Source organism: Rhynchophorus ferrugineus, unplaced genomic scaffold, assembly GCF_030347505.1.
Source record: "Rhynchophorus ferrugineus isolate W39M unplaced genomic scaffold, kcgeb_rfMv2 rfM9, whole genome shotgun sequence".
Lineage (NCBI taxonomy): Eukaryota > Metazoa > Arthropoda > Insecta > Coleoptera > Curculionidae > Rhynchophorus > Rhynchophorus ferrugineus.
This window is the reverse complement of record NW_027472588.1, coordinates 39,268,863-39,291,514: the sequence shown is the minus strand read 5'-3', so window position 1 is coordinate 39,291,514 and position 22,652 is coordinate 39,268,863. Positions and strand designations below refer to the sequence as shown.

The following is a 22,652-nucleotide window of genomic DNA, read 5'->3' as shown; positions in this document are numbered from 1 at the left end:
ACAAAGAATCCGCTGACTTTCAATTGTTCTGAATTCCGTCAATGGAATGAAGGTGTTGTTAAAAGAAACCACGTGTGTTCTTGGGCAATGGCATGATGACTCTAGCCAAAAATGGATGAAGGATTCTCTATAAGAAATTGTTTGATTTAAATATCTTTTTAGATTTATTTACACACTGGAAATATTTAAAAAAATATGATATAAGGAAAACAATTTAGTTAGTTTACCTCTAAAATACACTTCCAAGGCATGCTTGTTTTTCAATAAGAAACATATCGTGAAAGCATCTGACAAAAAAAAAGAAGCAGGTAAGTAAATTTGGCAAATAGGATGACTATTGAGAAATTCGTATAATTCATTGATTATTGAGATTATTTCTTATTTATTGGATGTAAAAATCGGATATTTCAAATTTAAGACATCAATCTATCCACTTGAAATAAAAAACAAACAGTATTACCTACAATAAAATATGTATTAAATATATATAACACTTATAAACAATATCAGAAAGATAAAAACGATAACACTCAAATTATCGGCCACTCTTTAGTATCCTTGACTTCTTTAGTGTCCAGATCCTTCATCACAAGATGGCCAATGTTTAGACCTTTAAAATACACTGCCAAGGTATGCTTGTTTTTCAATAAGAAACATATCGTGAAAGCATATGACAAAAATCAGATGGAGCTAAATCTGGCAAATAGGATGACTATTGAAAAATTCGTATAATTCGTTGATTTTTGAGAATATTACTTATTTATTGGATATAAAAATCGGATATTTTAAATTTAAGACATCAATCTATCCACTTGAAATAAAAAACCAGTATTACCTATAATAAACTATGTATTAAATATACATAACACTTATAAACAATGTCAGAATGATAAAAACGATAATTCTCAAACTATCGGCCACTCGCTGAACTTCTTTAAAGTGTCCAGATCTCTCATTAAAAGTTGCAATGTCTGCCTTGTCTTCGGGTAACCTTCCTCGTCCTCCAAATTCATTCCTTCTTCCAATTCGGCAAACTGTCTCTCGAAATTGTCCAACCGTTCCTCGATCAAGGATTCCGCGTGAGCTATGTGGTCCAGCAAGTTGAGCCTGCAATCATCCGAATCGATCGCCGCCTCGGGCTTGGGTATGATCGGAGCCAAGCTATTGTGATCGTTCAGCATCGGGACGTCTTCCTTGTTGTCTTTCAGTATCATCATCAGCATAGAATCGTTTTGGTTTTCTTGCTTCTCGACGGCCATTTCGTTCTTGAGATACTGATGATCCATGTTTTCGATCTTGACCTTGCTGTCCGCCGATTCCTCGTCTTTTACGTTGGCTTTTTCCGGTAATTTTGGTTTCTCCCACGGTTTTGACCATAGATACAGTTTCGGGTGGTTTTTAGCCCTATAAATAAAAAAGAACAGTTTTATTCAGTCCTAGGAGTGAAATGATGATCCTGATTTGAAATACACCGCAAACGATTTTTTAATTATAATCTACAGTGTTACTCTGATAATTAATTACTTACTCGGCTATTTTTAATTTGTAGGCTAGAGTATGCATGTAATCTCTAAGTTCATGCACGCCACCAGTAAGGTCATGGCATTTCTTCAGCTTTTCGAATCTTTTTCGTAATTCATCGTCATCTTTTGTATGATAAGATGCAACTGGCAAAGTACCCTAAAAAATAATTTCTGAATGAGTGAAACATCGATTAATCAACTGTTATATTGTCTTATATATTTTTGAAATATCATAATTTCACTTTAAGAGGAGAAATAGGTGTAGAGGTTTCAACATTTTTTTTTGTTTCATATTCGATAATACAACTATTCAAGAATTTCGAGAGCTCGAAAAGAACGGCAACCTGACCCATGCCTGCAATGTGGATAAATGATTAATTAGTGTATTTTAAACACGCTTTTATCGAACACATATCTTCTCTGTGAACTAGTAACTAAGAAAATGTTTAAAAAAATCGTACTTGACTTTCATATTCCGAAAAAAACTATTAATGTTTGTTTTTTTTATATTAATTTTAATTCACATAAATTTTTTAAAAAAAATTTCTTTCAGATAAAAATTGTAACCTCCAGAATGTACATGTGAGGATACATCCTCACATTTAATAGTAGTTTAATACTATGCTTATTACGAGGGTGGTTCAAAAACGATAGAGACAAACGCTGTAGATGGCGCTCATATATGTTTTGAAGGTCGTGGCTTGAGTATGTGATAGCTGGGTCCCTTACGAACAGTGTGGCATAGTTTTCATCGGGAGCGCCTGTTTCACGCGTGTGCTACGACCATGAAGAGTGTTCACCGTTCATGTGAGTGAACGTCAAGTGTCGACCGCCGTAGCGCAACGTATTGTCATTAATTTCTTAGTGTGGGTATGCGTTAAAAAGACGGAATTTTTTCTGCGTTTGCGAAATCAATTCGGTAGTGAGTGCCTGAGTACATGGATACAAGAATGGCCGCGAAACCATCGAGAATGAGCCGTATGATTGTCGACTGCGAACCAACATCACACCAGACAACATTCGCCGCGTAAAACAACTAATTTTGGAGGACCGTAGGATGAATGTTCGAGACATTTCGAACTAGGAACGCTGAACTGGGTATCAGTATTGGTAGTGTAGAGTCCATCATCCACCATATGGGTTCCTAAACTATTGAACTTCGAGCAAAAATTTACGCGGTTGAAAGTTTATCACCGCTTGCTGACGTGATACGAGGCCGAGGAGAACGGTTTTTTAACGCGAATCTTCACTACAGGCGAGACATGGGTACACTATTACACTCCCGAAAGCAAGATGTCGTCTAAAGACTGGAGGAAGGAGCGCCAATCAAAGAGAAGACAACTAGGTCTACGGGTAACTGGAACTGGGAGGTACTGGAACACCCCTTACAGTCCAGATGTATCACCCTGTGACTAATACATGTTTGGATCACTAAAAGAAGCCCTCGGAGGTCAAAGATTCAACACCGACGACGAGGTAGAGGAATTCGTGCGCACGTGGCTGTCCGAGTTACCCAGAGAATTCTTCGATACCGGCATCAAAAAACTTCCGGAAAGATGGACAAAATGCGTAACAATATACTAATGCAGTGATACTTACTTGTTTTAACCAATCTTGATCATGCAAATATTTCATTGATCTCCTTTCTTTCACTGGATGCTGACATATGTAGCAGATATACTTCTCCGGCACTTCACTCTCCTTCTGTATGTTGTTACAGTGTGCGTGTTGCCAACACAAGCACAACTCGCACTGGATCATCAGCCCATCTTCCTCGGTATAGCCGCAGGTGCAGTTGATTATCTCTTCTTGCTTCATGCGCTCTAATTTGATAATTTTGCCACCTTCGATGATCACGCCATCGAAAGGGGTTACAGCCGGCGGTGGCTGAGAAGTACGTAACCCCACAGGTGGCGCTAGATCGAAAGCCGAAGGTATGGCGGATATGTCGGAGCGCGGAGATTGCGAGTTCGAAGACTGGTTAGACGCGACCGGATGTTTTTGTGGTGGTGGAGGTTGTTGCGTGGGTTGGTTGTGGTCGGACTTTGGCGGACTGACGGTTGAGTGTCGAGGTTGTTTACCTTAAAGTTTAGAAATTCGATTTTAATTTATTTTACTAAACATTTCGGAGTAATGTGTTGTTTTTCGCAAACTACATATAATGTGTAATGTGGAAAAAACAAGACAAGATAATAAATAGTTATGGTATTAGGTCTGGTAAAAAGTTTATGACGTTATCTCCAGTGAAGAACATTAATTGTAAATAATGCGACTCGCAGCGACACCTCCCGATAACAACGAAAAGTAAGATCTCGCCAGGGAAAAACACATAATTATGAGTCACGGTGTGGTTGCAATCGTAGAAAAAGCTGATAATATTCTCGAAGAAGACCAACAGGAGATAGACAACAGTTTTGAGACATTCACACAAGGTGTATTACAAAATGAAGCTGGATATAAATGGTTTTTCATAATTTTATAGTGAAAAACATGATAGACAGGATTAACATCAATCATGGTGCTGAAATGCAATGAAATCGATTCATTTCTAAAAGATGTTGTAATGAGGACTGTAGACAAGGCATCACAAGTGTTTAAAAAGCCATTGGATGAGAATGACTTTTGATCTTATGTATTGTATGTAAAAGTCGAATATTTTGAATGAACTACTTCCAGTTGGTTATATTGTTAATATCAATTTAACTGCAGACAAATAGGCAAGAATAGAATTAAATAAAAAAGGATGTTTTGATTTCTTTACAACTCTCAATGGAATTAAGCTGCTTTCAAAACAAGCCTGTGAAAGCATAAGTTCTTGACACACACACCATGATTTTTCCCACATCCAATATATCGTACATTGCTTAATAATTCTGATATATTTCATAAAACCACTGGTTTCATCATTCTATCCTCAAAGTTGAGATTCTAATTTTCATATTAGGAATAGAAATGAAAATGGCCCAATTAAAGCAAACAAAATACACAAAAATACTTTTTTGGAATTACGAAAACCATAAAATAATGATTTCAGCTACAATGGTTTATGTATCACATAAATGTAGATTTAAACTACTACATAACTTCATATAAAATGAAAATTTCATACCTTTATGAGTGTCCAGACTATCAGAAGGTGGACGTTTCCGTTTGATGATCTTTTCTTCATGGTTCTCCATAGATACTTGACTAGACCGTACAGGTAGAAGTGTTTTTATACCATGAGTGGGCCTAGAGGCGCACAACGTTTTGATGTTTAGTTCATCCTTGTGAGGAATCTCTTCTGTTTTACTCAACAAATCTTTTAACTTTATATCTGGATACATACTGGATGGCAAACCTACAACAAGTTATCCACAGTCAATAACAAACACTGATACTAGATAGATTGTTATTCAATACCAGAAGGCAAGGGTTGGATATCTTTATCAGGTTCGGCGACTTTCTGATTTAGGAGCTTTATTATTTCGGCATCTCGTGTTTTCGCCTCTGGATTGGGTGAATTGTTACCTGGGGTTTTTGGTTCTGCTGCTGGCATATGTGCGGCTTTGCTTACTTTGGCTGAAACTGATTATATAAACTCAATTAAACCCGGCCATTTTAATGAATGATAATTTAACACTTACTTAACATAAAACAACACTTTAATATAAAAATAATGGGGATTGATTAGTAAATTTTGTATATTTATTACCCCATCAGCTCAAAAATAATAATGTTAAAGGTTATTGTGCTTTGAACATTCCAGAAATTAAAGACCTACTAAGAAAAACCATAAGGCACTTATATTTAAGCTGCAAGTATTTGTTATTCTAATACATAACCGGATAAAAATCCAAATGAAACAAAACCTGCCAGTACCAACTTTAAAAATAAAAAAAATTATTATGTGGCAATATAAATGTCAATTTGATGCGCCAACTAGGATTAAATTTCGGTATTACTGTAGACACCAACTGCTCTACAGATTCAATGTTAATAAGAAAATAAAGTACCTGAGTGACATAATAAATAAAGCGACATTATCTCAAAGCTATTTAGATGTAGAGCATTCAACTATAAGGTTTTGTCAGTAAAAGTAATGCACAAATAATAAATCACAAATTACTAAGGAATATCGTTGATCATCTTGGGTACTTAATAAGCAAGCAAACTCCTTGTACTCCTGTACATTAAAATTTATTAGAACCTATGGAACACCTATGAGTAGAATATTAGTTGTAGAAAATTAAAAATAACAGCTGATATAAAATTACTTATCGCTCAAAAATATGATAAACTCACAATTCACACACTAACAAAACATGTACCTGGTGTCTTGTCAATAGCAGCTTTTGGTGTACCAGGCTTGACAATGCCCGGTGACTTATCAAGGTTCTCGCCAACTGTACGAGCGTACGCCAGATCAGCTACATTTGGCGTTGAGTCTAAATACTTGGTGTATTCAGAATGATAATGCTTCACGTGCATCAATGCCAAATTCTCTCTACGGAAGTTCTTTCCACAACCTTCAATTGGACATTTGTAGCTATCATCCTCGAAAATAATTTTTAGATTCACAGTAGGCGTTGAAACTAAAAATCAATCATTTACATAATAACCTGAACATTTCGTTGTACACTGGTGCTACCTTCTTCATTATTAACTGGTTCCTCCTTTACAGGTTCCTCATTAGGTTCGGCTTGATTATCTGTTTTCGATTTATGTTTAATCGATTTCCTTTTATGACCGTTCCGATAAATGCTGAAGTCAAAGACGTCGAGGCTTACGTCTACATTTGAATTTTGCTCCAAATATACTTTAATTTCGGATTTATTTCGAAACTTCTTATTGTCGGGGCTGAAGAAATTTAAAATGTGAGTTTCTTTCCACATGTAATTATTCGTTTACCTTATAAATATAGTATCCCACTTGCCAGCAGAAGTGCCATGACTACGTTGAGCTAAATGCCTCTCCCAATTGGACGGTATCCTTGGATCAGGCACAATTACAGATTTCCGAACCCCATCTATACTTTCTATCTTTGAATCCTTACCAACTGGTTTCCCATTTTCAAACCTAAGAATAATATAAATAAATGATACTAAGTACCTCTCCACTTGAATCGACAAAAATAATAAAATTATCAATATAACTTATATCACAAAAAAATAAATTAAATATCTAATCAAATTAAATAAATAAATGAGCAGATTAATTATAAATAATTACATACGTCGGAAGCCACTGATCTGACAAATTCATTGAAGAGTCTGCAATTGGAATAGCTTTCTGGTCAGGAGCGGAACTTGTTGACTCTTCTGTTGGCTGTGATGTTGAGGGTGTCTTCATCTTTTTTTCCTCTGTATGGGAAGACCTGCAGCGCTTACCGAAAAGTTCCGCAACATTCAACTTTCTCTTCTTATCACGACGTTCCTGTTTAGAGCTTTTGATAGGCTCAAACAAGGGTGAAGCTTGTGCTGGTTTAGTTTTGCTAATTTTCGATATCTTATCAACTTTAATTGTTTGGTTTAAACCATCTTGAAATCGCACCTCATAAGTTTCTGAAAAAAAAAACAAATGATAATACAATATCACAATTATAACCTATTAATCATACCAGTATCTATTATGTTAGTAATAGTAGCTGGAAACTTTTTTGTATCATTCGAAATTGCCATACATTTTTCACCTAATTCATACTTCTCTGTTAGTTTAGGCTGAATAGGTCGTAGTCTTGGACTGGACATCGATATCCATTCATCATATTTATTTGAATAATGCTCGAAATGGATTAGAATTTCGCTTTCTTCATAGTCAACCTCATTTATTTTTGCTGTATACCAGACATTATTATCCAAGACCTCTATTTTAGAGTTAATTAAAAAAATCATTGGACTAGTGGGAGCAGATGTTGACTGAGATCTTTGATGTTGGTCAAATGCATCTGTTTCCTCCTTAATATCAGCATTAGGGTTATCTTTCTCATCTGCTTGAATACTATTATCTGTTTTAGGTAAATTATCTGACTCAATTTTACTTTCGTCAGATTCTGACGTGGTATCATAATCTTTTTTTGAAATAGAAACATTTTCTGCTTTAGACTTTTCTTTATTCTTTTTTTCTTTCTTTTTTGGTATCTCCACTTCTTTCTTTGTTGTTACTTCGGCTTTTATAGCGTCCAATTTAGACTTATCCCAAGGAAATACACTAGGTAGCACTCCTTGTCGTAACATGTATTTCTTCCCTTTAAAACTACAAAAATCGGCTCTTAGGAAGTGCCGGGAGCATACGTAAAGTACTTTAGCGTTTGATTTATCTTCTGATATTCGACACAAAGATATCCACTTGGGGCGAACATCAGAATGATGGGGAACTTTATGGAACGTTACACCAACATGCTCTGGTCTGGTTGAATCAGATTTACAATTTTGTACAGTACACTTACGCCCCATTATATTTATCACTTATATAAAAAACCAACTGCCAACTGTAAATTACAACACACTTTGTTTATTTTCATCAACTGTCGTTAACAGTAAACAAGTGAAAACATTAGGCCGCTTTCACATTTCTCCTGGATTCACAAAAATCAAACACATTTTTAGTACTTATATTAAAAACATTGTTTAATAGAAGTAGTTACAACAATAAAATATTTTATTTAAGTTAATTAATCTGTCCAACATAATTACAAAGCATAATAATGTAATCATTTATTGTTCAACCTAACCTAAATTTCTATCTATTTAAATGAATGATGGGAGTAATCCACAATTTAATAATGAATGTTTTTAAATATTAATTTGAATGAATATTAACCAAACAATTATGTTTCAAAATAAGGAATGCATTTTTATTTAATTTTTTTAAAAAATTCTATGTTTGCACAGTATCAGGTAACCGTTTTGGCAACATTGCATTTACGGGATAGATCATGATTCAGGATGTCATACATTAAAAAAATATCTCATTTCATGTAATTAATTATTTCATTATTTTGTGATAATAGATAGATCATATTTAAATTTACGATCATATTATTTATCAAAATAAATATATTTAATGATTATGTTTCTTAATATTACGCTACAGTATGCACATGCGCATTTCCATTTATTTGAATTAATAGTCTTAGTGAAGAAGCCCTCTCGTGGCAAACTCGCCCTCTCGTGGCAAACTCTACGCAAGCGCTATAGAATAATAGCCGATTATACACTGTAGGTGGGGAAAAGATGAGCGCAAATATTTGGTGCATGCGCACAATATTCCATCATCACATTCGGTTCAGGGTATTCTCTTAATATTAGTTAAACAGGGTAAGGATTTAAAAAAAAGCCTTGAATGATTGCGTTTTTTGGGAGGGGGGAGATCTTGAATCTCTTAGCTCCTCCCATTAGTCAGATTCTAGCCTCACTGAGGAATTATAGTGATTTTTTGAATGATCTTATATTTTATATAATAATAACGTAAACCAAAATTAATTTTTAAATAGATATCTTTAAAATAAAAAAGTAATATCGTTTACAAGATGTGCAATGTGTTTCATTCAGTTTTACCAAAACCCTCATAATATAGTAAAAGTTTAGACTGTAGAAATGTTGATTTGTGACATGTTCTGGTTTTTATATGTACAATATTTTGTTGGGTCACAGATACTGCCGTTGTAATATGATTCTTGCGCTCTGTAACATATATGTAGAGTCAAATCAAAGAGTGTATATATAATTGTTGAGAGAATATGATAATTAAAAAGTGTTTGAATAATAAAAGTGAATTCCAAGACCTAATATCTAAATATAACCGAACCAAACACGACTTAAAAATAGATGCCTGGCGTCCCGACGGTCGAGACTTCGGACACGTTCTACATTTCCGTGATATCTCGCAAAATAAAATGTTACTCTCCTGTCCCTTGTGCTCCAAGCCACATTTCGAGGGGGTAAATGCACTACGTACCACCCTGGTTAGTGTCGCTACGTCGCCGTTGATGTGTCCGGTGTGTAAAGAGACTCTGATGGGTCTGGACAAATTAACGATACATTTATTTCGACACGTTAACGATAACACATTTGGTGCTAGTGTGCAAAGTCTAAACTACGATGGAGCCGATACAAATCAAGTTCAATATCTTCCAGACGAGGTGAATGAAACAGAAGAGAAGCGTAACATCATCAACGATGCTTGTGAAGATATTGCCGTTGTGCCTTGTGAAGGTGTAAGTGATTTGTTAGCGCTAGTGACAAAATTAACAGATCTTAATACTTAATTTACAAATCATTTTATTGTTACTGTTCTGTTGTACTTGCATTGATATACAAGCAAGGCGAGTACGGGATTGGTACAAATTAGACCGCTTAAGCTGAAGTTTGTAGCTGAAGAATGTAATCTTTGTTACATCTCTCTTTTTGACTATACCCAAGTCTTGCAAAAATATCTTTAACCTTTAAAATATCTCTGTACACAATAAAAATCGGCACCGATACCGACATATCGGCGGGTACGAAAGGGTTCCATTTGTTTACGAGAGATTACGCGTTCACCGATATCGGCGTCGTGTCGGTGCCGACAGATGTGAAAACGAACATAATCATACACTTTCTTTTCTGTGGTCCCTTTTCAGTACTTTCCATGTCCATATACCCCCCGCTATGATTAATTTATGACATCTTATCTTTACTATACTGATCGTATTGCTTTTTAATAAATAGTTAGCAATAATTCCAACTAAAAATAATATTTTGGCAAATAAAGAAAATGAATAACTATATTGTACTATTTTATGAAGCACAATATTTATTAAATTTATTACAATTATTCTAAAATGACAAGTAAATAAACAAATGTTCACAAACATTTAGCAAAAAAAGTAATAATTAAAATTTTCTTATTTTTTGATATTAAAATTAGGATTATTAAATGTTATCTTTGATATTAAGCTGGAGTTAAGTTAACTTAAAGTTATACCCTATATAAGTCGTTTGGTTCTCTTCAATCTTCTGATTTCCTGCGTGTCTTCCAGTGTGTGAAATATGTGATTTAGCAACCTTATCCCAGGGTCGTTGAAATCACTTTAGTTGGTTAATTTTTCCTGTTTTGTTTCATCTTTGTTACATCCCTCAGCCATCTGAAGTTATCTCTTTTTGACTATACCCAAGTGTTGCAACCGAATGTCAGATCATCAGCACGTTGCTTTGTACACTTCCATTTTCGTTTTGATTTACTTTTCATTCATGAATATGCCATTTATAGTGTACCACAGTTTGTGGTTTTTCATATACAGCTATATACATACACCTTCTTTCCTGTGGTCTCTTTTCAATACTTGCCATGTCCATATACCCCCAGCTATGATTAATTTATGACATCTTATCTTTACTATACTGATATTGCTTTTTAATAAATAGTTAGCAATAATTCCAACTAAAAATAATATTTTGGCAAATAAATAACTATATTGTGCTATTTTATGAAGCACAATATTTATTAAATTTCTTACAATTATTCTAAAATGACAAGTAAATAAACAAATGTTCACAAACATTTAGCAAAAAAAAGTAATAATTAAAATTTTCTTATTTTTTTATATTAAAATTAGGATTATTAAATGTTATCTTTAATATTAAGCTGGAGTTAAGTTAACTTAAAGTTATACCCTATATAAGTCGTTTGATTCTCTTCAATCTTCTGATTTTCTGCGTGTTTTCAAGTGTGTGAAATGCGTAATTTACCAACCTTATCCCAGGGTCGTTGAAATCACTTTAGTTGTTTCATTTTTCCTGTTTTGTTTCATCTTTGTTACATTCTTCAGCCCTCTGAAGTTATAAGTTGACTATACCCAAATCTTGCAACCGAATGTCAGATCATCAGCACGTTGCTTTGTACACTTCCATTTTCGTTTTGATTTCCTTTTCATTCATGAATATGCCATTTATAATGTAGTACAGTTTGTGGTTTTTCATATACAGCTATATACATACACTTTCTTTCCTGTGGTCTCTTTTCAATTCTTGCCATGTTCATATATCCCCAGTTACGATTAATTTATAACATCTTATCTTTACTATAATGATCGTATTGATTTTTAATAAATAATTCAAACTAAAAATAATATTTTGGCAAATAAAGAAAATGAATAACTATATTGTGCTATTTTATGAAGCACAATATTTATTAAATTTATTACAATTATTCTAAAATGACAAGTAAATAAAAAAATGTTCACAAACATTTAGCAAAAAAAAGTAATAATTAAAATTTTCTTATTTTTTGATATTAAAATTAGGATTATTAAATGTTATCTTTGATATTAAGCTGGAGTTAAGTTAACTTAAAGTTATACCCTATATAAGTCGTTCAATCTTCTGATTTCCTGCGTGTCTTCCAGTGTGTGAAATATGTGATTTAGCAACCTTATCCCAGAGTCGTTGAAATTGTTTATTTGAAATTATTGAAACACTTTATTGTTTAATTTTTCCAGTTTTGTTTCATCTTTGTTACATCCCTCAGCCATCTGAAGTTATCTCTTTTTGACTATACTCAAGTGTTGCAACCGAATGTCAGATCATCAGCACGTTGCTTTGTACACTTCCATTTTCGTTTTGATTTACTTTTCATTCATAAATATGCCATTTATAGTGTACCACAGTTTGTGGTTTTTCATATACAGCTATATACATACACCTTCTTTCCTGTGGTCTCTTTTCAATACTTGCCATGTCCATATACCCCCAGTTATGATTAATTTATGACATCTTATCGTTACTATAGTGATATTGCTTTTTAATAAATAGTTAGCAATAATTCCAATTAAAAATAATATTTTGGCAAATAAATAACTATATTGTGCTATTTTATGAAGCACAATATTTATTAAATTTCTTACAATTATTGTAAAATGACAAGTAAATAAACAAATGTTCACAAACATTTAGCAAAAAAATTAATAATTAAAATTTTCTTATTTTTTCATATTAAATTTAGGATTATTAAATGTTATCTTTAATATTAAGCAGTAAATCAAGTCAAATAAAGAATAATAACTATAATTTTCTTAATCCTTAAAAACTTAAACACTATACAGCAAATAAGCAAGTGTATGAAACCTTATAAACTTATGAATAACTATTAGCTATGTCTTTAAATGACTTTAAAATCGTTCAATCGATTCTATAATGATATAGCACCTTTAGTTTGTGAAGCCATGTATATTTGAAAAAAGCCTCTATACTTCAACTTGAAACACCTTTTGTGTTTATTTAATTAGAATTGACAATTCTGAATAAGACAGCTGTAGCAGTGTTGTCTTCACTTGTTGCCTTTTAACCTTTCGTAACCTTCAAGTACAACCGTATACGCATAATATTCATAGCTACTGTTGCATTTTTATTTTTGTTTCATCATAGCAAATAAAATAATATCACCTATTAATAAAATTTAACAAGATCATTAATAACTAACATTCCTGCTTCTGCTCTATGAAAAAATAAAAATAATAAATAAATAATAATAAGCAAAGAATAAAAAAGAAGTATAAAGAAAATACAAGTGCACACATACTAACAGGTGGTTTGATATAATATTGGCCATAATTCATTTAAAATTGTTGATTATAATTTCGGATCTGGACTGTACGGCACAATGTCACTCGGGTTTTTTACACCCGATTAACAGTCACCGACTAATATATAGTAAAAGAGCGAACCAACAGCGATCTCTGGATGGAATTGGGCATAACCATGCGTACGTGACAGCCACAAGCATCACGTGACGCACGGACTTTTCAAATTATCTTCTCTTCTCTTCTTGTGATTTTCACAGATGGTTAACAAAAACGATGGATGTCCTTCACCATCTAGACCGACATCTCCTGCTTTGGGGGCGATTGGAGAAGAAACTGTTGCCTGTGATATATGCAGTTTCACGTTTTCTGATCGGAATATACTCGACATGCATCAGAAATTACTTCATCAGACCATACCTGATCAAAAGACCGGACAATATAGCTATCACTGTCATCTGTGCAGCAAGAAATTTCGAATGAGGGGTAGTCTGATGGTACATTTAAGGGTAAGCAGGATCATTCCTTGAACGATAACAATAAAACGTTCTTATTTGACCAAAATAAATCGTTCGACTTTTATACGAATATGTGTGTGTGTATTTTAGGTAGCCCATTATGGTTTTAGTAATCATATAGATTTACCTTCACACATGATAAATAAGGATGGTAGAAAAAGTAATGAGCCTAATCCTGAAATGGATCCAGATACTGGTGAAAAAGGTAAATAAATACTACCATTTAAAATTGTATGTTACAACACTCTAGGGGTGTCCGACCCATTGAAAAAAAAAATATTGATATTTTTTGCGATATAACACATATTGATATTATATATAATATATGTGTTAAAATTAATTATTTTTAACAAACCTAATTGCCAGTTAATTTAAAATATTTGGTCTAGTTTTAGGTACTTGTCAATAAACGTATTGTATAACATTTAAAAAATATATTAAAAAATATCTTTATATAAAAATTATATTTAATTTATTTTGAAAAAATATCGAAAAATATCGAAAAATATCGACTAATATATATATATATATATATATATATATATATATATATATATATATATATATATATATATATATATATATATATATATATATATATATTAGCTAATATTTATAATATAGATTTTTTAAGCTAATATTTCACTATTTTTATGTTTTTTAAACATCAATATATTTTTTTTTGTAAAATAACGATATTTTTTATACTTATTGCCAATATCGATATTTTTTTCCTCCGATATATCGATAAATCGATATTTTTTAAAAATTATTGATCTTTTAATATTGAAATCTAAACAAATCAATTTAACTAAAAAAGTACCATAAAAACACAGCTAACAAGATAAGAATATTTAACACGTAAGTTTATAAGTTTTTTAAGTATGCTTTGTCAGCAGTGAAAGAGACGCTTTCACCAAAAGCTTTGTCAAAAAAACTAAACCGAAATTCTTTGTATATGGATTAAATTGTTACTATAGAAAGCACAGAATTACCAAAAAAGTCCAAAATATCCAGTAAATTTTTGATTATTTCCAAAAATATAAACGTACACTACGCCTTCTTATTTTTTAGAATAGACTTCTGAAAGCAGAAATCGTCAAATTTCAGCTTTGCTACCAAATTTATACCTCGAGCCACCTGGTGGCAAATTAAATAACTAAAACACTGTATCGCATGCGCACATTTAAGATCCTTCTAAATTCTCAATATTTTGTGAACTGTATACACAAAACACAGAGGAATTAGAAGCGTATCTCCCATATATAACCTGTGAACAAGTAGCATTAATTTGCCACCAGAGGGCCCGACTGACAATTTGAATAGCGGGAAATTTAAAATATTTTATTAATAAAAAAGCAATATAGGCTTAAAAATACATTTTATTTTTATGTAAAATTTACATTACAATTATATCAAAAGAAAATTCTTAGAATTTTCTATGTTTAATGACAATATATTGTACCAACAATACATTAAAACTTAATATTACAGATTTAACACAAAATTTATACTTTTAAATGAACATTTTATATTATTTTAAATATAACTCGGTCAAATATAGAGTACAGTACAATATATATGTTGAAGACTATTGATTTTGAAATGTTTTTTTAAATATTTTCTTTGCCAAATATTTATGGTAAGTATATAATTGTTTATTCATTTGTTATTTCAGGACAAGTACGTTCTCCCGAGTACAAACAGTGGAGTTGTGATGTTTGTGCGAAAATGTTTACCACAAAGTATTTCTTGAAGAAACACAAAAGACTGCATACAGGTGATTGAGATTATGCGATTTATGATTGTGTGTCATTCTTGATCATTATAGATGTTAGACATATTTGATCTTGATTTAAGTAGTATAAGTAGTAGAAATAATAATAAGTTTAAAAGTTAATATTAAAAAATATAATAATGAACAGGTAATTTATTTTTATCGGCAGTAACAGGTCAATTGAAAAGTCCCCGGCCTGACACATAGATGACGCTACTAGAATTAAATCCATATATTTTTTTAGTTAGACATGTATAAATGACAGCTGTCGGATCATTAGTTTGTGAATTATAGCATTTTGAGTGAAGCAACTTTTGTTATTGTGAAAAAAATTGATAAAAAGGAATTTGAAAAAATATAGCTGAAGCAAAAACTTGGATTGATGCCGAGTTTCCGGACACTGCCCCAGGAAAATCAACCATCAAGGATTGGTATGCTAAGTGTAAACGTGGTGAAATGAGCACCGAAGACGGTGAACGCCCAAATAGGTTGTTACTGACAAAAACATTAAAAAACCCACAAACTGATTTTGAATGACCGTACATCGAAATTGAATGAAATAACAGACACTCTAAGGATATCAACTGGACGTATACATCATATTATTCACGAATATTTGGGTATGAGAAAGCTCTGTGCAAAGTGCTTGCCGCGCGAGCTCACTCTTGGCCAGAAACAACGACGAGTTGATGATTCGGAGCAGTGTTTGAAGATTATCAAACGTAATAAACCAGAGTTTTTGCATTGATATATGACAATGGATGTAACATGGCTCCATCATTTCACTTCAAAGTCCAATCGACAGTTATCCGAGTGGACTGCACATGATGAACCTGCTCCAAAGCGTGGAAATATGTTTGGGATGCGCATGGAATAATTTTCATTGGCTACCTTGAAAAAGGAAGGACTATCAACAACGACTAGTACATAACATTATTGGACCGTCTGAAGGACGAAATCGCCGAAAACGGCCACATTTGAAGAAGAAGAAAATGATTATTCAGCTTCATCCGAAGACGAGGAAGAATGCCCTAAGCTAAAGTATTTAGGATATGATAAATATGAACAGCACTTTACCATTTATTGTATTTATTCTCCAGATCTAACCGCCAGGGACTATTTCCTGTTCTCAGATCTCAAAAGAAGGCTCCTTGGGAAGAAATTTTCGTCGTATGAAGAGGTAATCGCCGAAACTGTGGCCTATTTTGAAGCAAGGGACAAATCGTATTACAGAAATGGTATCGTAGAATTGGAGAGCCGCTATAATCAGTGTATCACCCTTGAAGGGAATTATGTTGAATAAAAAGTACTAATTTTACCAAAAAAATGTGTTTTACTATGGTAGGCCGGGGACTTTTCAATTGACCTTTTATATGGGTTTTTTAATTGTTTATTGTAAGTTTCAGCTTTTTTAAATGTTTGATTCTTTATCGCAAAGTCAATGCAATATATCTCCTCGATGTTTATCGCATTACAGTTATCAGTATTTTATAATATTTGACATATTCTGTCATTTGCGAGCTCTGAAAATTATCCTATCGTAGTAATTTTGTTGGGATGAGATGTGTGGTCATTCAAACCACAGATACCAATTTTCACAATATTTAATACTAAATAATTTTTTCGGTAGAATTTAAAACTACTTTATAATCAATTTACACCCAATAACCACGAGAAAATCTTTTATGTTGCGTTTACACGATAATTTGATATACTGATAGGTGAAGATAACGATATTTGATATAATAATTGTGATTTATTTTAGGAGAAATGCCGTATTCCTGTAATATCTGCAATAAGTCGTTTACTTTTCAACAGTCCTATCACAAACATATGTTGTATCACTCATCTGATAAACCCTATGTTTGTACCGAATGTGGTAGAGCCTTCAAGGAGCATTCGACGTTACAAAACCATATTCGGATACATTCGGGAGAAAGACCGTTCGGCTGTGAAATATGTGGTAAGTGAAAACCATAAGTGTAACAATTACAAGGTTCGGAAAAAAGTAATGATTCAGGTCAATTGAAAAGACCCCGGCCTACAAAAGCAAAACACATCTATTTGGCAAAATATTTTTTTTTATTCAACATAATTGTAGTACGATTTACTTCAAAATAGGCCTCAGTTTCGGCGGTCACCTCTTCACTCGACGAAAATTTCTTCCCAGCGAACATTCTTTTGAGATCTGAGAACTGGAAATAGTCGCTGGGGGCCAGATCTGGAGAATACGCTGGATGGATGAATTTTTGCCATCGTTTTTACTGACTTGTGACATGGTGCATTGTCTTAGTGAAGTAGCACTTTCTTTTTCTTCAAATACAACCGTTTTTCGGCGATTTCGTCCTTCAATGATAGTCGCTGTTAATGGTTCTTCCTTTTTCAAGGTAGTCAATGAAAATTATTCCATCCGTATCCCAAAATACAGACGCCATAACTTTGTTAGCCGACTGTTTTGTTTTCCCACGCTTTGGAGCGGGTTCATCGTGTACAGTCTATTCGGATGATTGTCGATTGGACTTCGGAGTGAAATGATAGAGCCATGTTGCATCCATTGTCACATATCGACGCAAAAATTGGGGTTTATTACCCTTGATCATCTTCAAATACTGCTCCAAATCATCAACTCGTCGTTGTTTTTGGTCAAAAGTGAGCTCGCGAGGCACCCATTTTGCACAGAGCTTTCTCATACCCAAATATTTGTCAATGATATGATGTACACATTCAGTTGATATATTTAGAGTGTCTGCTATTTCATTCAATTTCAATTTACGGTCATTCAAAATCATTTTGTGGATTTTTTTAATGTTTTCTTGGGTAACAACCTCTTTTGGGCGTCCATTGCGTTCACCGTTTTCAGTGCTCATTTCACCACATCTAAACTTAGCATACCAATCCTTGATGGTTGATTTTCCTCGGTCAGTGTTCGGAAACTCGGCATCAAGCCAAGTTTTTGGTTCAACTGTATTTTTCCCTTCAAAAAGCAATATTTTGTCAACACGCGAAATTCCTTTTTAGCCATTTTTTTCACAATAACAAAAGTTGCTATAATTCACAAACTAATGATCCGACGGCTGTTAAATTTATACACGCGTTTTTTGAGGGTTAGGGCTAAATAATGAAACATATGGATTTAATTCTAGTAGCGCCATCTATGTGTCAGACCGGGGACTGTTCAATTGATCTGTTAGATGACGCACGTACAAGAAAAAAACACTAATAAATCTGTATTTTATTAGGAAAAAAATTTCGACAGAGGGTATCCTATCTCGTTCACATGCGGATCCACACCGGCGTCATGCCCTACAAATGCACGGCCTGCAACAAGAGTTTCCGTTACAAGGTCAGCCAGAAATCTCACAAGTGTCCGATGAATCCCCCTGGGACCGTCATTCGCGTTTCTGATGGGGATACTGCGGTTCCCGCGACATCCAATGATCGAACAGCTCAAGATGTTAAAGGAAACAACGAACAAATCGCCGCTGGCACAACCACAAACGATTTAACTCTGGATAATAGTAAGACACCAAAGTGTATCATGTCCGTGGATTATAACACTGGGAACATTAATCTGATACCGAAACCATCACAAAATCAACAAATAATGCCACAAATAGTTTATGGAGGGAATAATATAGGACAGACCAACGTGTCAAATACCATTGGTAAGTATAGACTATTCAAAGCTTTTTTAGTAATGCGTCGTGGATATTTATGACGTCGAAACATTACAATGTTGCCGCATCAACTCTAAGTTTTAGTTCAGTTTTGCTTTGACATACAAGAAAATTCTAATCTAAATAAAATAATTGACAAAAATGTTATCAAATATAATTTATTTTAATATTATAGTAAATCTAATACATATATTATCGAAGGATTTAAAACTACAATTAAGAACATATGTATAATAGTTTGTAGGTTAGATTTGTTGTGTTTACGTTGAACTCTTTTCCACACCACCCGTTTTTTTATGTAGTCGTATCCCCCTGGAGGCCTAATCCACCTAATTAACAATTGTATATCTGAGAAACGTATTTTACTTTCATTTGAGAGCATATTTACCTTTTTATGTTTAGTGCTTGTTTCCTTCAATGGTGTTTTTACTTGTCAAGTCATCTTGGTATCACTGTATATTTTATTTCTTCTGCTACTATCTGTGTACACCATTCTTCATAAAATTAATCACTGAATTCTGTCTAATGCATTTACCATATCTACAAAACAGTTAGTATTCATTCTCTTCTCATACGTTCTAACCTAAGGTTCATGTTTAATTTTGAACAATTACAATAATATCTGTGCACACAACTCTTTCACGCCCTACAATACCATTTTCTACATTATATTCAATTAATTATGTGCATACCTTTATTTGTTTCCACTCTCATCATTCTGTCTCAGGAATTTCCAGCATTGCACAGCATTATCACATATCCTGAAAGTTTCTTTCAATCAGTTGCACTTTCTGACTCACTGTCCAATTCGATCACTAAACTGTTAATTTCTAATCTGTCTAAAACATGTTCACGATTCCACCATTTATCAATTACTTCCTCTGTTTGTCTTACATACAAACCGAAGGTGTTATGGTTGACAATGCTTCCTTCCACATAAACAAACAGTTTTTGATGAAATATCCTTCTCGACCAGCAATATATTTACAATTAACTATTAATAAATATAATGACCAACAAAACTTAATTGAATGCTATTGTAACTTTTACCTTTTTGTTACTGTCTTACCAAGAGTGCCACAATGAACCATTTTATACACAAGATACACAAATTCAAATAGTTTATCTTCCTTGGTCTTATTTTATGCCTTTAAAAATTTAATTTTTTTTAAAGGCAATGTCTGGAAGTTCCATTACACCTCTCCGAGGGTTATCTTTACACCATTTAAACCGTATGCCCTGTAAGAGTGTATGAAAAGATGTTTTCTCATATTCCTCAAAAAGCTGAATGTCCCTAACTCTTTTATTAAATTATGTTTATATCGATAAAATAGTTTGTGTACTTACTGCTCTTATACATTTTGTATATTTAGTCTCGAATAGAACCAATATCAAGATGGTCAAGATTCGTCACCCACTTTGTATGCAGACGGGTTTTCTTGGGTGAGTCTAACGTATTATTCTTCATTTTGTAAGCGATGATATTCACAGTACTCACACTAATATTTAGCGCGGCAGTAACCCACCAAAAAACATTTTCAATAAAATTGTAGGGACTTATATTATTTAATATCATCAATAATTACCTCTCTAACGGAATTTACCGACAAAAGGGGGCCTCCATTATCTGGTAAATAACCTATTGAAGCCGCAATCAATTTGTGACCCTGAATATCTATTGTTTTCGGCATTTTCAAACAAAGTGATATGATATATTACGACGGACTAATTTACTAAAATAATTAAAGGGCTAAAATGTTTGCCGGTTTATAACCTGTAGTAATTATAACTAATAATTTGAATAATTTAGCGTACATCTGACAACCGGACGGCTGTAAAGCTAACTTTGTAGCCCAATGAATAAATTTTAGATAGATGAAACAGATTCTGAAGAACATAGAAACTGATGAAAGAAAGCACTGAAAGATATTTAATATCTCATTTTTTTCATATTTTCTTCTAGGATCATCGGAAATTGAACAGGATGTTTACACAATGGTTCTACCCATATTGCCACAGGTCGAGTCTCTCTGCCTCACTAGCGAAAACTCCCCAGTGAACGATCCAATATCACCGATCGAGGTGATCAGAGAGAAATGCTTAGAAGAGCTCTTTCAATAAATAACAAACAAAATTGTGATATAATGTAAATAGCGTATAAACAATAGTTCCTTATAATATATAAGATAACAAAGATTGTATAATATAACAATAAATATTTTCAATTCCTATCAATAAATATTTAACAACAGAACAATAGATATTCTGGTAAAGAAAAGGAAAACAGCAAAAAAGTTAAGGACACGAATAACGTTGCTAAATAGTTGACAGAAAATGTGCAGTTGTGGATTTAAACTCATAAAAAATCATTAGTTTTATTCGCAATATTTACACAGCTGCATTTAATTAAGCAATTCATGGATTTTATTAACTAATAATATACAAGATAGGTAGAGGCATAGCCTTTAAAAATTCAGAGAAACATTTATTTGTTTTGAAAATCCAAGCACATTTAACAGGATAAACATATGAATAACGATTACATATGTTAACAACTGTAGCACAACGTTCTCTGCCTTAGTCTAACAGATCTTATTAAATTGATGTTACTAAATAAATATAAAAAGGGGAAAAGACGGAAGAAAAAATCTTAATTGTATTTGCCATGCATCAATGTTTTTTTTTGGATATGATTTGTTAGAACCGATTTGGTGAAGGTGCTGGGCAATTAAAACACTAGATTCAACTGAGTCGCTCGCTATTTATATTTAACAGAAATTATTTTTGTTAGATATTTAATTGGAAAGTCTTTATGGACCCATGATTACAGTTATACCATGATTAAACATTAATAATGTTTTATAGTGTAACGTCTGTTGGCAGCTAAATATTATATGACTATTATCACTTTTTATACCCATATAATAACTCAGATTAATATTCTACTAACAGACTACAGACTATACGAACAAAAAAAAATTTACGTTGTAGATATTTCAGGTTATTTGGTAAAACTTTTGAAAAAGAAATGTTTTAATTGAGTAACTCAGTAGTCCTACAATGTGGGAAAAAATTTATAGAGGCAAGACAATATATCATGACCAAAGTTGTTTTATTACACTGTCGGACGAAGGTTTTTGAGCTATTTCTTTTATATTATCCCGCGATGTTGCTACGTCGATAATATAACATATTTTTGTGAGATATCGTAGAAAAACCTAAATTTAAAACCTTTTAATTGCGCAATACATAAATATCTTCCAGATAAAACATTAGATTAGAAATAATAACAAGGTATGCCATTTACTTTTGGATTAAACAATTAAATAGAATTTTACCAGACAAATACTCAAGGTTTACTTCTAATATAAGAAAACAAAAAGATAAAACTCTAACAGATCCTATTAAATTAATGTTACTAAATAAATATAAAAAGAGGAAAAGACGGAAGAAAAAATCTTAATTGTATTTGCCATGCATCAATGTTTTTTTTGGATATGATTTGTTAGAACCGATTTGGTGAAGGTGCTGGGCAATCAAAACACTAGATTCAACTGAGTCGCTCGCTATTTATATTTTACGAACAACGTGGTTAAAATCACAAAAGAGAATGATTGA

The 22,652-nt window shown here is 32.9% G+C and overlaps 2 protein-coding genes and 1 long non-coding RNA gene across 4 annotated transcripts; 1 reads left to right on the top strand and 2 right to left on the bottom strand.

Moving 5' to 3' along the window:
• Nucleotides 1-831: 831 nt before the first annotated feature.
• MBD-R2 (PHD finger protein MBD-R2) lies at nt 832-8,233 on the bottom strand. Its single transcript, XM_076414931.1, has 10 exons — nt 7,123-8,233; nt 6,739-7,066; nt 6,414-6,581; nt 6,154-6,362; nt 5,834-6,097; nt 4,926-5,090; nt 4,633-4,863; nt 3,123-3,604; nt 1,529-1,680; nt 832-1,404 (listed from the first exon to the last, which is right to left on the bottom strand). The coding sequence occupies exons 1-10, from the start codon at nt 7,955-7,957 to the stop codon at nt 906-908; spliced, it is 3,333 nt and encodes a 1,110-aa protein (XP_076271046.1). The 5' UTR covers nt 7,958-8,233; the 3' UTR covers nt 832-905.
• Nucleotides 8,234-9,228: 995 nt separating this feature from the next.
• Nucleotides 9,229-21,288, top strand: LOC143202936 (uncharacterized). Of its 2 annotated transcripts, XM_076414943.1 has the most exons (7): nt 9,229-9,720; nt 13,323-13,571; nt 13,671-13,785; nt 15,259-15,360; nt 17,123-17,320; nt 18,597-19,022; nt 20,998-21,288. In XM_076414943.1, the coding sequence occupies exons 1-7, from the start codon at nt 9,244-9,246 to the stop codon at nt 21,153-21,155; spliced, it is 1,725 nt and encodes a 574-aa protein (XP_076271058.1). In that variant the 5' UTR covers nt 9,229-9,243; the 3' UTR covers nt 21,156-21,288. The 2 variants fall into 2 exon arrangements, with proteins under 2 accessions (XP_076271058.1, XP_076271059.1); XM_076414944.1 differs by lacking the exon at nt 17,123-17,320.
• Nucleotides 19,736-20,226, bottom strand: LOC143202953 (uncharacterized). Its single transcript, XR_013007256.1, has 3 exons — nt 20,085-20,226; nt 19,937-20,028; nt 19,736-19,873 (listed from the first exon to the last, which is right to left on the bottom strand). It is a non-coding gene; the product is annotated as an uncharacterized LOC143202953 (long non-coding RNA).
• Nucleotides 21,289-22,652: the final 1,364 nt, after the last annotated feature.